This window comes from Oryzias latipes, chromosome 15, assembly GCF_002234675.1.
Source record: "Oryzias latipes chromosome 15, ASM223467v1".
NCBI classification, from domain to species: Eukaryota; Metazoa; Chordata; class Actinopteri; order Beloniformes; family Adrianichthyidae; genus Oryzias; species Oryzias latipes.
This window is the reverse complement of record NC_019873.2, coordinates 1809604-1823585: the sequence shown is the minus strand read 5'-3', so window position 1 is coordinate 1823585 and position 13982 is coordinate 1809604. Positions and strand designations below refer to the sequence as shown.

The 13982-nt window shown below is 44.1% G+C and overlaps 1 protein-coding gene across 1 annotated transcript in view; it reads left to right on the top strand.

Moving 5' to 3' along the window:
• The first annotated feature begins 449 nt into the window (after positions 1–449).
• piezo1 (piezo type mechanosensitive ion channel component 1) overlaps positions 450–13982 on the top strand; it is a 52957-nt gene continuing 39424 nt past the window's right edge. The window contains exons 1-2 of the mRNA XM_023963351.1: positions 450–4483; positions 11675–11770. Coding sequence (XP_023819119.1) covers positions 4420–4483; positions 11675–11770 — 160 coding nt within the window. The 5' untranslated portion in view covers positions 450–4419. The remainder of the gene's footprint in view (positions 4484–11674; positions 11771–13982) is intronic.

Sequence of the window (13982 nt, the reverse complement as noted above, 5' to 3'; positions counted from 1 at the left end):
TAATTGAAAATGAAAGATGTACAAAAACTGCTGAACAGTTTGGCTTAATTACAAAAAGATGATGTCTTTTAAAAAACAACAACACGGCGTTAAATAATATTTATCACAAACTATGCAGCCAGAAGGAAATCTTTCCTTTTCAATCATTTACTTAACCATCATAGCCTACCTGATATTTTCTGCTTGTTTTTCAAAAACAAAATTGTGATGCTTCCAGGTGTTTAATGGTGATTAATTTTGAATTAACTTTGAACATTTTGACAACCCCCCCCAAAAACCATCTTGATTACATAAAGTCAATCAACCCCTGAATGTGTTGCTATTGTCTCAAGGAACATTCCATCAAAAAGGTCTTTGTTCTGAGGAAACCCGGACAAAGATCTGCTCTTCTGCTAATTAACGTGGAGGCCAGCATGAGTTCAATCATCCCTCAGTTTCTCTTCAGCTTCTCTGTGGTCCCTTTTAAGTTTCCAGTCGTCTTCTCTTTTAAGATAGTTGGAAACATACATGAGCACCTTCCGTGTCTCTACATACAGAGGTCAACTTTCAGGTTTGTGAAGCTGCCTATCAGGAGGATGTCAGGAAAAGATGAGAAGTTGATTAAGTTTGGGAGCAGAAGAATTAGGATTTCTAAGTGTGACATTAAGTCTGCCTTCCCCCAAAGATAACCTCTTCAATCACCGTCACTTTTTCTTTCTGGATATCTAAATCAAGAAGGACATTGAGTGTTTGTCTGCATCCAGGAGTTCAGCTGCTCCAGGCAGCAGAGACAGGACAGAGCTGCAGAAAGCTGAGTGTCATCTGCATAACTCTGAAGTAAAACGTTAGCAATCACTTTATCTATATAATGCCTAACCTGACCGCAGTCAAACAAGGCTCTTTACATTAAAACTCACAACATTAAAAAAGCAATTAGATTGGATTCGCCTTGAATGATCGTAATTTTGTTCTGATAGTTTGTATATTTTGGTTGAAGGCTGTAATTCTTACTGCTTTTCAGTTCAACAGTGAGTAAAACATTTGTCCGTTTTTTATTCCAGGGTGTCAGAGGTGACAGAACAGAAGTGAACGGGCGTCTTTAGTTTATCCTACGTAAAAATCATAATCTCTTCTGGTCAACTGCATTCTTTAACCTATCTAAGACATTAGTCCATGGATTAAAGACAAAAGAAACTCTGTCCATTGGGACTTACTTGCTTTTGCCCTGTTGTTGTTGGAACTTGCAGTAATCATGAACATTGAACACATTTAGAAAAGCAGCCCAATATAAGCATTAAGTAGGGGTGTATGATTCATTTAACAGCAATTCAATTCATATCATAATCTGTGGTTTCCAATACAACTCAGTCAATATTGGTTCTTTTTGAACAATCTGGTTTCACTGATCTAAAATCAGGACATCTTCAGCCAAAACTTTAACCACTGTGACTCAGATAAATACATTATATCAGCAAAAGTATTGGCTCATATCTTGACTCACATATAAACTGAAGTGTTGTCCCATTCCTAACCCATAGAGTTCAATATGATGTGGATCCACCTTTTGCAGCTATTAGAGCTTTAACTCTTCTGAGAAGGCTGTCCACAAGGTAGACCAGTGTTTTTATGGGAATTTGTGACCTTTCTTCCAAAAGTGGTGAGGTCACACACTGATGTTGGTGGAGAAGGCCTGGCTCTCAGTCTCCCCTCTAATTCATCCCAAAGGTGTTCTATGGGGTTCGGGTCAGGACTCTATGGAGGCCAGTCCAGTTCATCCACACCAGACTCTGTCCTCCATGTCTGAATGGACCTTGCTTTGTGTACTGACACAGTCATGCTGGAAGAGGAAGGGCCCGTTCCAAACTGTTCCCACAAGGTTGGGACCATGGAATAGTCTAAAATGTTTTGGTATCTATCGATTCATTGATCTTCCCACTGCTACACCTGGCTGTTGGTTTTTACACTCCAGTGTTCAGTGTGGATCATTGAACCACAGAGGCCCCTCCCCCCCTGAGACCCTCTGTGTCACACAGCAGTGACTCACAGCCATGTGTGTTTCGGTGTGTTAACAGCTGCAGACAGCAGTCACCACTGCTGAAGGAAAACCACAAACGGAGAACCTGACCTGGGGACTAACCCATGGGAATCTTTCCATGCGGGAGGGGTCCACCCCCCATTGAACTGCCTGACACACTAAATATGTTCACTTCCTGTTTTGATGAATGTCGGACGAGGTTGAATATGTGGCTCCAAAGAGATATATCGCTGCTGGGTCGGATCTATCTGACAAAGATGGAGGGTTTGTCTAGATGTATTTATCCCTCTTACTCTAATGCCATCCCAAACAAAATGATCAAATCCATCAACCAAATGACGTTTAATTTTATTTGGAGAAACAAGCCTCATTACATGAAAAAAAACTATATGGTCAAAGAATTTAAGGATGGGGGTCTCAAAGTTATTGATTTTGACTGTCTTAACGGAACCCTGAAAATAAACTGGTTGAAATCGTGGATCAAACACAACCAATCCTTCTGGTTTTGTATCCCAAATTATTTATTTAACAAATTAGGCGGGTTAAAGTTGGTGCTTATTAGTGATTTTGACATTAATAAGCTCCCTATAGCATTATCAGAGTTCCACAAACAAATTCTACTATACTGGAAAATCTTGTATGTGCATAATTTCTCGCCACACTCAAATATCATTTGGAACAACAGATACATCCTCCACAGAAACAAATCTTTGTTTTGTGCTGAATGGTTTGACAGAGGAGTCTGGTCGGTGTCTGATCTGATGGATACGGAGGGAAATTTATTAGATTATGAGCAATTTTGTTTAAAACATAACTTTAATCCTCCTATTTCAGAATTTTTGAAAGTACGCAATTCTCTTCCTCGACAATTTGTATTTCTAACAAGGAACACAATGACACATTTAAAGATAAAACCACAGTTAGCCACATTGTCAATTGAAGGATGCCCTCTAATGGACAGAAAATGTAATAACTCATTTATCAGAAATTGGTTCATTGAAAGGTTTTTTCCTGGTCGACAGAACAAAAATAATATACTGCAGAAATTTGAACAAAATGTTGTTACTAAATTAAGAACCGATTTCATGAAACTTCCTATTCCCCCAAAAGTTAAAGAAACACACTTCAAGATTATGAATGATATCTATCCTTCCAAAGAACTACTTAGATTACGTTTCAACATTGATGACAACAGCTGTTCCTTCTGCCAAACTGCTGTTGAAGACATCGACCACATATTTTTCCTGTGTGATGTTGTACAAGTGTTTTGGTTGGATGTTTACAAATGGTTAAGACATAAATTTCCATTCATCATGGACTTCTTTTCCAAAGAAGTCATAATCTTTGGCCTGTCAATACACAACAATGTAAATAATGTATGTATCAATACTGTGTTATGTTTAGCCAAGTTTTTTATACACAAAAATAGGTTACAGAAATGCCACCCCAGCTTTAGCTTCTTTAATAATGAGGTCAATTTATACTTAAAATCCATAAAGTTAATCGACTCACCTAAAGCCATAACAATTTATGACACCCTGAGTGATATTCCTGATGTCTAAGACAGTTTATTTATATTTTGTATCCCCCTGCTTTTTGCAACACTATCCAACTCTGAAATTGTTGTTCTCTTATGTTATACTTTTCCCTGATTTCTCTATGATTATGAATATACATAGGTTTATGTTTGCATACTGATAAGAATTTTTTCTTCTTTTTGCTTCCTTTCCAATTATAGTATTCTCTTTTGTATTCGCCATATTTTGTAATTTTTATGTAAATGTTCTGGTATTGTTTTGTATTGTGTTCTATAAAAAAAAAAAAAAAAAAAAAAAAAAAAAAAAAAAAAAAAGTTCACTTCCTGTCTGTTCAGGCCCCCCTTCTCGCCTGAAACCGGGAGGCGGACCTGCATTTTTTCACATTTACACTTCCTATCTCAAAACGACTCTGGCTCGTTCTCCCTGCCTCCGGGAGGGGGCGCTGCCGGCCTGCTGTAACCCTCAGGTGGAGGATCTCGAACCCGTGTCTACAGTAGGGTGGTAACGCGCTTCTGTAGGGGCCGTGACCACGGCGGGACCGCGCAGTGCGCCCGGCTTGTGGAGCTGCAGTTCGGGTGGGACATGGGCGGGTTCGGAACGGAGGGGGGGCATCAGCAGAATAGTTTCTCTATTGGCGCCCATGACTGTGAATCACTTTTTCCACCCCGCGCGCACACAGTCCTCGTGCGCTGACACTTTCCTGCCCCTCCCTGCAGAAAGTTTGTTCACGCTCCTGGGGAACTGAAACCGAACCGAACTTCCTTTGGACAGCATGGCACTGCGCTGTTTGCTCTGCGGGCGTCCACGTAAGCAGTAAGACGGTCGCCGCGCCCCGCGATCCTCTGGGGTTTGGACCCGCGGGCTCGCATGGAGCTCCAGGTGTCTGTGTGGCTGCTGTTCGGCGGCCTGCTGCCGTGCGCGCTGCTGGCAGGTAGGAAACTTTCTGGTAACTTGTAGGGACAGGGCAGATGTTTTGAGGGGGGGGGGGTCCAACTCCAACTCCTGCCTACCGGTGTGGGGTGAGTGTCGTCATCACGAGCTGTGGTTGAGCCCCGACTGACCTGGTCTGGTCTGGGTTGGGCTCCCGACCTGAGAGGCTGATGATGCGCCCCCATCCCAGTCACAATCATCACAAGGGAGAGACTGCTGCACGGGGACCGGGACCACAGAGGGGTTCAGCAGACTCTAGACCCGCCTGTTGTGGCTCTGATGTTCAGTAGAAGAACACGTCCGTAACCTTCCCCTACTGTCTGTAACCTAAAGTACTGAGGTGATTTCCTGCTCGCCACCTGGTGTCACGCGACCGCCCTCCTTGACCCCTTGTCTTAGATGTTCAGGTCAGACCTTCCTTTGGCATCCAGGTAATACTATTCATAAACAAAGGCACAGAGGTGCATTCAGGGACACGATTTGGGACAGAGGTATGCGGTGGTACGTTCAAGGACATGCCAATAGGTCCCCTCAAACGTCTGACGTCAGCTTTTTGGTGTTTTTGTTGTGAGTCAGAGGAAGGGAACTGAGAACATGTTTGCAACTCTTCAGAGGATGTGTTTGGTTTCCTGTAGGACCGGGCCGGGCTTACCTGATGCCCCTGGCTGAGGGGGGGGGGCTCCTTCCCACTGAGGGGCAGGGGTGAAACCCGCTGAACTGTGGGACACTCCTCAGAAGACCTAACACGAGTGCTAAGGATGCAGAATCGAACATGTAAACAGTTATTTTCATTTACATAACAGCATAACATAACAGCCAATTAAAGTCCCCCCCCCATGACAATGTTTTTAAATAAAAACATTCCCAGTAAATGGTGTTTACTTGTAAAGTGGTTTTCTACCTTCCTAAAGGCCCAAAGCGCTTTACAGTCACAAACCCATTCATCCATTCACACACTGATGGTGCCTCTGCTGCCGAACACTGGCACCAACCTTCCATCAGAGACAAGGTGGGGTTCAGCGTTTGGCCCAAAGACACTTCGAAACATGGGCGGGCAAAACGGGAATCGAACCTGGCGTGGCTGTTGGTGCTGAGCTCCGCCCTTTTATTTTTTCCAAATATGTGGCGCCGGTGCTGAAGGTTTTTCTTGGCCGCACTGACCCAGAGGATGGCCTTAGATTAGGATTACGGGTTACGCTTAAACTGCGTTCTCACTGAACGCTATTCGCGCGGCGGAGGCGGCCAGTTTTTATGTTGGGTCAACAGAACAGATAAGATATGAGCTCCAACAATGCAATTTGAGCGACAGGTGCGATTTTAGCAGCGAGGTGCAATTTGGTACCTGTCTGAAACATCTGAACCAAATTACAAAGGCGGGTACACCCGGGATGGACAGTCTGTCACAGGGTTCATCGAGCTGGAGCGATGTGCAACGCACATTGTGACATCACAACGGTTCATTGATTCACACCGAGCGTCTTTTTGACAGTTTGATAGCCAGTGATTTAAAAGGAGAAATACTCAGAAATGAACTGTTTTGTTATTACATTTGTTCTCTTTCATAAGACAAATGCCACACGTACATGTCCAAAACTCCAAAAACAGGAATTTTATAAGAGGGGGGCTTTAAAACCTGTGTAAATGCCACTGTAGCATTGACAAAGAACCACGTCAGCATTGACTGGAAAACCTTTCAGATGTAAATAAGAGAAAGTTAAGCCATGTAAGCCTTAAAAGTGATTTAAAAGACATGATAAAAGCATTTAGCAGTTACACAAAAGGACATCTGGTTCAGTTCCTCATTCTTCCATTGTTTTGTAATGGGATTGATCAATCCATCCCTGTGTAGGCACCAAAACTGTTCGGCCGGCAATAAGTGTTCGGGGGCCAGCGACTAATGATGACGTCACCGTATTTGATTGGCTGTACGTTGGTCCTATGATGTGTCAGATAGTGATTGGTCCGGACAAATTACTGTACTACCATAGAAGAAGATATTTTGAGTGCAGTTGTAAACAATAGGGGTGTGTATTGGCAAGAGTCTGGCGATACGATACGTATCCCGATATTTTACCGAAACATGTTTTCTTTCTGTTTTTTTAAATATGACTTTGAAAAAACTCAACCTGAATTTGAATGTCTTCCACTGTAATAAAATGTTCAAATTCGGTTTAATGATCACAATGTTAAGCACTGCATTTGTATCTCATATACAAGTTGCGTTTACCAAAGCAAATTCAAGGTGCTTTTATTTTGGTAAGTTAAAATATAGAAAGGGGACAGTCAACATTGTCTGATTTAAAATATATATATTTTTTTTTAAGTGTAAGAAAAAACAAAGAATGAATGAGCCTTAACCAATAAGTTTCTATTGGGGAAATAAAATGCTGTTTATTTTCAGCATTAATGTAGCTTCTCTAGTGCTTTTAAACAGTTCAGGAGCCTGAATGGTGCTTTAAAAATAAAGGGTGGGGGACACACACTGATTATTTCCAGAAACAATAAAGTGTGATGATGAAGCAGCATGACAGAACGGAGGAAAGTTACTTTGATGTGACAAAAAAGGGTCTTTGTTTACATATCTGCTCTGTTGCACCTTTGCAGACACGCTTCTCACACACGGAAGTAAACTGGTAAAGCTGATCACCACAGTCAGCCTTTTTCAGAGCGTTGTACACATCCCTCTGATCCATCAGGTCCCTAAACTAGAATCCATTGCTTTGAGGTTCTGCAGAACTTTAGCCCGCTTTGCTAGCATGTCAGCAGATGCTAAGCGCATTAGCCTATTAGCTGCTGCCGTGCTTCATTGTCTATCTTATTCATCTGAGCCGCTAAAAAGCACAGCAATCCACATTTTCATATCTTACTGGCAGCAACATGGCTCAGAGTTTCTGTTTGGTATCCATTCAAGTAAAAACTAAATAGTTCATGTCTCATGACAACAGAATAAGCTGAGCTGCTCAAAGAGGCTCCGTGTTCTCTGCTGCCAACTAGCGGTCGGTTGGTGAAGTGGACAACAAGAGTCAGACACTGAAGGACGCTCAGAAATAATTGAATAAATATCGATCTGGCAGCATTTTGAATCGATACAAGTATTGCCAAATGACGTATTGCGATATATTGCCGAATCAATTTTTTCTTACACCCCTAGTAAACAAGCTCTGACATGGAGCAAGATGATCTTCTAAACAGACTTTTATTATAGTTATGATTATTAATAAATGCATTTTGCTTATAGTTTTTTAATCCGTGTGGCCAGATCTTTATTATTGGCAGAACGGTCCCAGAAGAAGGGTCAGGATTAGGTTAATACATGCTAACAACACTTAGCCGTGGATGAACTTAAACTGGAATAACATCAGCTTTTATTTTGTCTGGACCCAACTGGAAACAATATTTCACATGATTGTTTGCACGGTTTCTCAGGAATGTTCATCCAACAGCCACCTCCGTTTGCTCACACACCGTCCCAAAGCCGCTCCTCTGCTCTGAGACCCGGTTCTCCTGAGTCATGAACCAAGCCAGGGTGGGAGGTCTTTTTTTTTTCAAAGTTGTTCCACAGGAGTGTTCATATCTGCTGACGCTGAAACGTGTCAGCACTGTCTGAGTGCTTTCAGCTCGTATAGTAGATTTCTAATTCATTGTTTGTTCGTCTCAGTTCCTGATTCCACACTGAGCACGAAGGAGGCAGACGCTCCTCTTCTTCATCAGCTGTGGTGTCTTAGTGCTCGTGCAGACTCCAGAAAGCAGAGGCTTCATGAGAACACAGAGTGGATCTGAATCCCCTGTGATGCACAGTGGAGCCCAGAGTTCAAACTGTCCTGCAGGAGCTCGCAGCTCTCTGACAAATACTCACACTGAGTGTGATTGGGCGTGCACTGATATGCGTGCGCAGCTCTGCAGCAGCTCTGCAGCAGCTCTGCAGCAGCTCTGAGCTGTGAAGCTCCTCTTCCTGAGGTTCACCTGCGTGTTCTCCTCATCCATGTGGAGAACCAGGCCAGATGAGTGCTTCCTGATGGGACGTCAGCTCTTGTCCTTCTGCGTCACCAGAGAGTGACGGACAGATGAACCTGGAGACGGTCGATGGGTCTTTGGAAGCAGACGGGATTTTTTTGTAAAAGAGGGAAAAAGTCTGATGTTGGAGACACATGACCTCTCTTTAAAAAGCCAATCATAATTATGTGGCATGAACACTGAGCGTTTACACATCAACTAACAGATGCTCTCTGCATGATGCTGTAAGAAAAGAAAAGAGTTCACGACAACAATACCAACAAATAATATTTCACTAAAACCAACCAATAACCATCAGACATTGAGTTCCCCATGAATTTTTATTTTTGAAGTGTGCTTTGACAGAAATGAAGGGACCTCACACCAAGGAGTTGCTCAACAGAGCTGATCCCTGCAGCCTTTATCAGCTTTGTGCACGGATGTCAGTTTGAGGTGGTTTCATGATTAGACTGCTGGATGGAGATAAGCTTCCATGTTTGTGCTGCGACACACGGTCTCTAATGTCTCAAAAACTCTCCTTCGCCCAGTTTTTGTGTGTGTGGTCTTTCGTTTTAGAAGCTCCTCTTCCAGCAGTCGTGTCTGCGTGCAGCTCAGCTGAAGGGCGCTGATGGTTGCTCACCTTCATAACTGCTTTGGGCTGGGATTACCTGCTGGATTTCTGTCTGCCACTCCTGGAGTTATTAATAGTAGAATGAAGTCACAGTACAGATCTATTTCATCACTTAAGAGGTTCTTTAGAAGCCAAGAACATGATCTCCTGTTTTCTAGCAGCTGATCTGCTCTGTACTGACTGGCTCAGCTGCTGACAGTCTGGCCCGTCAAAGAATCTGAAGTTTTGGGTTCCAGCAGGTTTTCTTGTAGAATCAGCTCCTGGTCATTTAGGGCAGTGTTTTTTCAACCTTTTCTGAGCCGCGGCACACTTTAAGCTTAAAAAAAATCCCGCGGCACACCAGCATCCAGAAATGAAAAAAAAAGGAGAAACTCATAGTCTGTATTGATCTACAGCCCCTCCACAATCTCACATGCATTTTTGAGATAATTATTGCAGAAAAAGCTGGAAGTTGCAGCTGTTTTTCTAAAAGATGTAATAAAAGTTAAGTTAGAAGATTTAAAAAAAGTTTGAAGTGTGTTCGTTGTTTTCAAGACGTTTAACAACAGAACTCCTTTTACGCTGTCACTCTCACAACCCAATGCATCATGGGAGATGTAGTGCATAAAAACGGCCGGAGATCGGTTTTCGGAGCTTCATGGTTTTGTTCACTTGTTCCAGTCTGATACCGGATTCTGTGGAAAGCTACACCGCTAAAGACGAGCTTTAGCTGCTATTTTTGTTAGAACTGAGCGACTTTACGAGCTAAATCGGGACAAGGAAGTGAAGACTTTAACCACTTCTGATTGGTCAGACTGATGACATGTGATTAACCCCCCCCAACACGGGACTTTTCCAAAATACAGCCGAAGGTGCAGCTGAATCGCGGTACGTCATTCTTATCAAAATGTCTTTAATAAAATAAAATAAACGCAAAGAAAAGGCATTTTACGATCTTTTATATTCTTAACTCCTCAGTGTTTTATCAGGGCCTGTTTGGATGAACACAGAGCTGAAATCCTGGAGATGGGAAATGTTTTAGATTAGTGAATGAGGGTGATTTCACACGGCACACTTGACCATCTCCCACGGCACACTAGTGTGCCGCGGCACACTGGTTGAAAAACACTGATTTAGGGAAACAGAGGTGCGTTTCAGCATGTCTGTGGAACAATGGAATTTTTTCTTGAGGCCATTAAACAACTCAGTGCAGACGCCTGCTAGTTTATTACAGTGCAGCTCCTGAGCCTGGGGGGGGCGGGGACCACTTTGCACCGTGCGGGGGCGTGCTGGGGCGTGGTGTGGCACGTGCTCTGTGCACATCCACATCTGCTCTGCCTCAAAAACACCAATTTACTGTGAGGGGTCCCATCACTGCAGGGGGGGGATTACACAGACACATGTACACACACAGACACATGTACACACATAGACACATGTACACACACAGACACATGTACACACACAGACACATGCACACACACACACACCCACACACACCCACCCACACACACAGACACACGTACACACACACGTACACACACGGACACATGTACACACACAAACACATGTACACACACAGACACATGTTCACACACAGACACACGTATACACACACACAGACACAGGTACACACACAAAAACACACGTACACACACAGACACATGTTCACACACAGACACACGTATACACACACACAGACACAGGTACACACACAAAAACACACGTACACACACAGACACATGTTTACACAAAAATGCACACACAGGCACAGTCTGGAACTGAATCAGAGATGATTGACAGCTTGAAGCAACCAGTAAAACGTTTCTGAATGGCGGCGCCCATATTGCAGAAACTTGGCGCCTGATTTGGCCTTATTTCACTAGAGCCGGAGGTAAGGAATTTTCTATGGGTGACGTCACTGCCAGCTGTGACCATCCCTCCTCAAATCCCATTAACCTCTTCATGTCTGAATTTATTTACAGTTATGTCTAAATATTCTTCTTTGTTTTTATTATTCAAAGTGACTCCTGGACCATATGGTACGTTAGGAATAAGCAGCATACAGTACAAAGGGGTTAATTTTAACTACGCCTCATATCAACACTCCTTACACCAACACACACACGTTACATAAGGAGGGTGGTCTTTACTGATCCTCTGTCCCCTACCCCTCGTCTTTGTGGGGGCAGCCAGCTGTTCAGTGCTGTTGACTGCTGGCTGTTATGGCTCCACATGGGGAGTGAGATTCCAGAGATCTGCTGTGAACCAAGGATGGCTTTGGTCTGTGTCTGGGGCATCTAAATGCACCCGGAAGTCCGAGTTAGTCTAGGGCTGGTGGTACTCCTATGGGTTGGGCCTCATGCTGGAACCCCTGGGACAATTCTCTGGCTGGGCTGGAGACACAGCCCTAAATGATCCCATAAAATGTAAACTTCTGTTTCTCTTTCAAAGCCCCCCTCTCCACGGTTGTACTGATTATAAGTATCATTGGTCCATCAGTCAGAGCTGCAGTTCTTGTGAAGCTCAGATGCTGCAGATGTTTGTGAGGAGACTTCCTGCTGGCTGATCGCTGTGTTTGTCTTTCAGCCTCTATCTCCCGCTTCAACCTGCTGTCCCTGGTTTACCTCATCTTCCTGCTCCTGCTGCCCTGGTTCTCCTCCCCCAACAAATACTCGCTCCGAGGTAAGAGCCGCCATGCAGATGCCATCTCTGTTGCACCGTTATGGGTTTTACACAATGTACGGAAACAGTAAACATATTCAAAATAGAAGCTTAATAATGTCATTGAATACAACACGCAATGAAAACAAGGACTCTCGACTCAAGGTGCATGTTAAAGAAAAAAGCTATAATGTAATTAAAGACACAGGGAAAAACAGGTTCACAGATTACACAGTATATTTCACTGCAGAGACATGTTCAATGTGTGGTCATCATAAAAGGACGAGCCGCGTGGCTGAAAATGAAGGCATGTCTGTTCAGTTAAGTTATGGCTCTGGGGGAAAGCTGTTTCTGTGTCTGTCCGGGTTCTGATGCACCTGTGTAACCTGCCAGAGCCCGGCAGGACGAACAGGTGGGAAGAGGGGTGTGAGCTGGCTTTGGGATGCTCTGAGCTCCGTTGAGGCAGCAGAAGTCATGGAGCTTCATCATTAAAGGCATTCAGTAGAATCTTCTGGGATGTGCTATTACTCAGCTGTTTCTCAGTTTCTATACCACACTGATATTTATTACAGCAGAAAGATTTCCACTGCAAAACTGTGGAACGTCACCAGCAACTTTAACATCAGGCTGGATTTCTGTGGTCCTGCCGGTCTTTGAAGATGCTGTTCTGGTTTTGGATGAGGTGAGCAGTGCCAATGAATGTGAAGGTCTGGACATGCTCTACCTAGTGTCTGTGTTTGGACCGGTTCTGCTTTGCTTCCTGAAATTGAGGGCAATTTTCTTTGTCTTCATGGTGTTCAGTTCTCGGTTGTTGGTTGACCATCTCAGAAGCGTGTCCTTGTTAAGCCTGAGTCACAACTGCCCTTACAGGCTGTCTGCAGGAGAAAAATGGGCAAACCTGTCGGGGCACACTGGTGGCCCACACATAATATCAAGGTCATAGACCGCTCACTGAACCCACACAGAGAAAAGGAAAAGGAAAAGAAAACACAGAGATTCCTGAGCAGTCAGTAATGAGCCAGTACTCGCACCTCACTAACGACTAGAGTGTGATGGAAGGAGACCATTCGACAGTACCACCCTGACATCATAAGTGTGGGTAACTTCCAGAAGCCTTACAATTACCTCACAGTACACCTACCACACTCAATGGTACGTTCCATTTTCATGATGTTCCTTGAGGGAGCCGCACATACCTGCGCTCCCCTTAAGATGTGTTACTCCTGTCCATGACCCTCCCCTGACCTGGACAACCCAAAAACCCACAGACCCCATATGGGTCGACCCCTGTACGGATTCATGTAACTAAGACTTTAGCAATTCAATCTTCCCTTGAAATTTTAAAACCCCTGTGCACTGTGAACCACTTGCAAATTAGATGATGGTATTCTGAGCTGGACAGCAGTCTTCACACACCCCTGGTGGGTATTAATGCTGCGTATGCAGATGGAGGGGGATTAAGACTGAGTTTGACAGACTGTGGGCGAAGCTCAGGTCTGTCCGCTTGTTCAACAGGGTGTCCCAGTATGTCAAAGCACTTCATGATCACAGGTGTGAGAGTGGTGGAGGACAGTCAATGAAGCTATCTGTGGTGGATTCTTTGGGTTTGGGGATGATTATGAAACATTTCAGCCTGGATGGAATGGAGGCTTGTGTCAGGGAGAAGAGTTTTGATCAGTGTGCCACTTGAGCAGCTTTCCGTAGGTCTTTGGTTTTGAACACCAGCACATGGTAATGTGTCGGTGCTGCTGCTGGACTGAAACAGAAAAAAAGTGGTTCAGCTCCTCTGCTGGGGAGGTTGGGTTGCTTCCATCTGCAGTGGAGCTGCCTCTGAAGTTGGTTAACTGCTGAACACCCCACCACACCTGCCCTGATTGCTCTGTCCCACCTTCCACTCATAATTCCTCTCTGCCTCCTTAATCCCTGTCCTTAGGTCCTTGGGCCGTAGGCTGCTTATGATCAAGAGGTGGTCTCTTCAGGTCAGAAGTGTGGAAGTATAAATAGTTTTTTTAGCTGTGCCTGTGATGTGCACCGTGTCAGGGTGGGCTCACTGCTTTTTGTTTATGGCATCTGGTAGGATACCAAGAGCTAACTTTGGCGTTCGGTGGGATGTATGTGCCAGTCATGATCACTATGCACAGTTCATGTGGTAAACAGATCAGAGTCACTGCTCTGCAACCATTTGATGCAGAGCAGTGACTGCGTGTGGTAATGCTGTTGGTAGATTAATCAT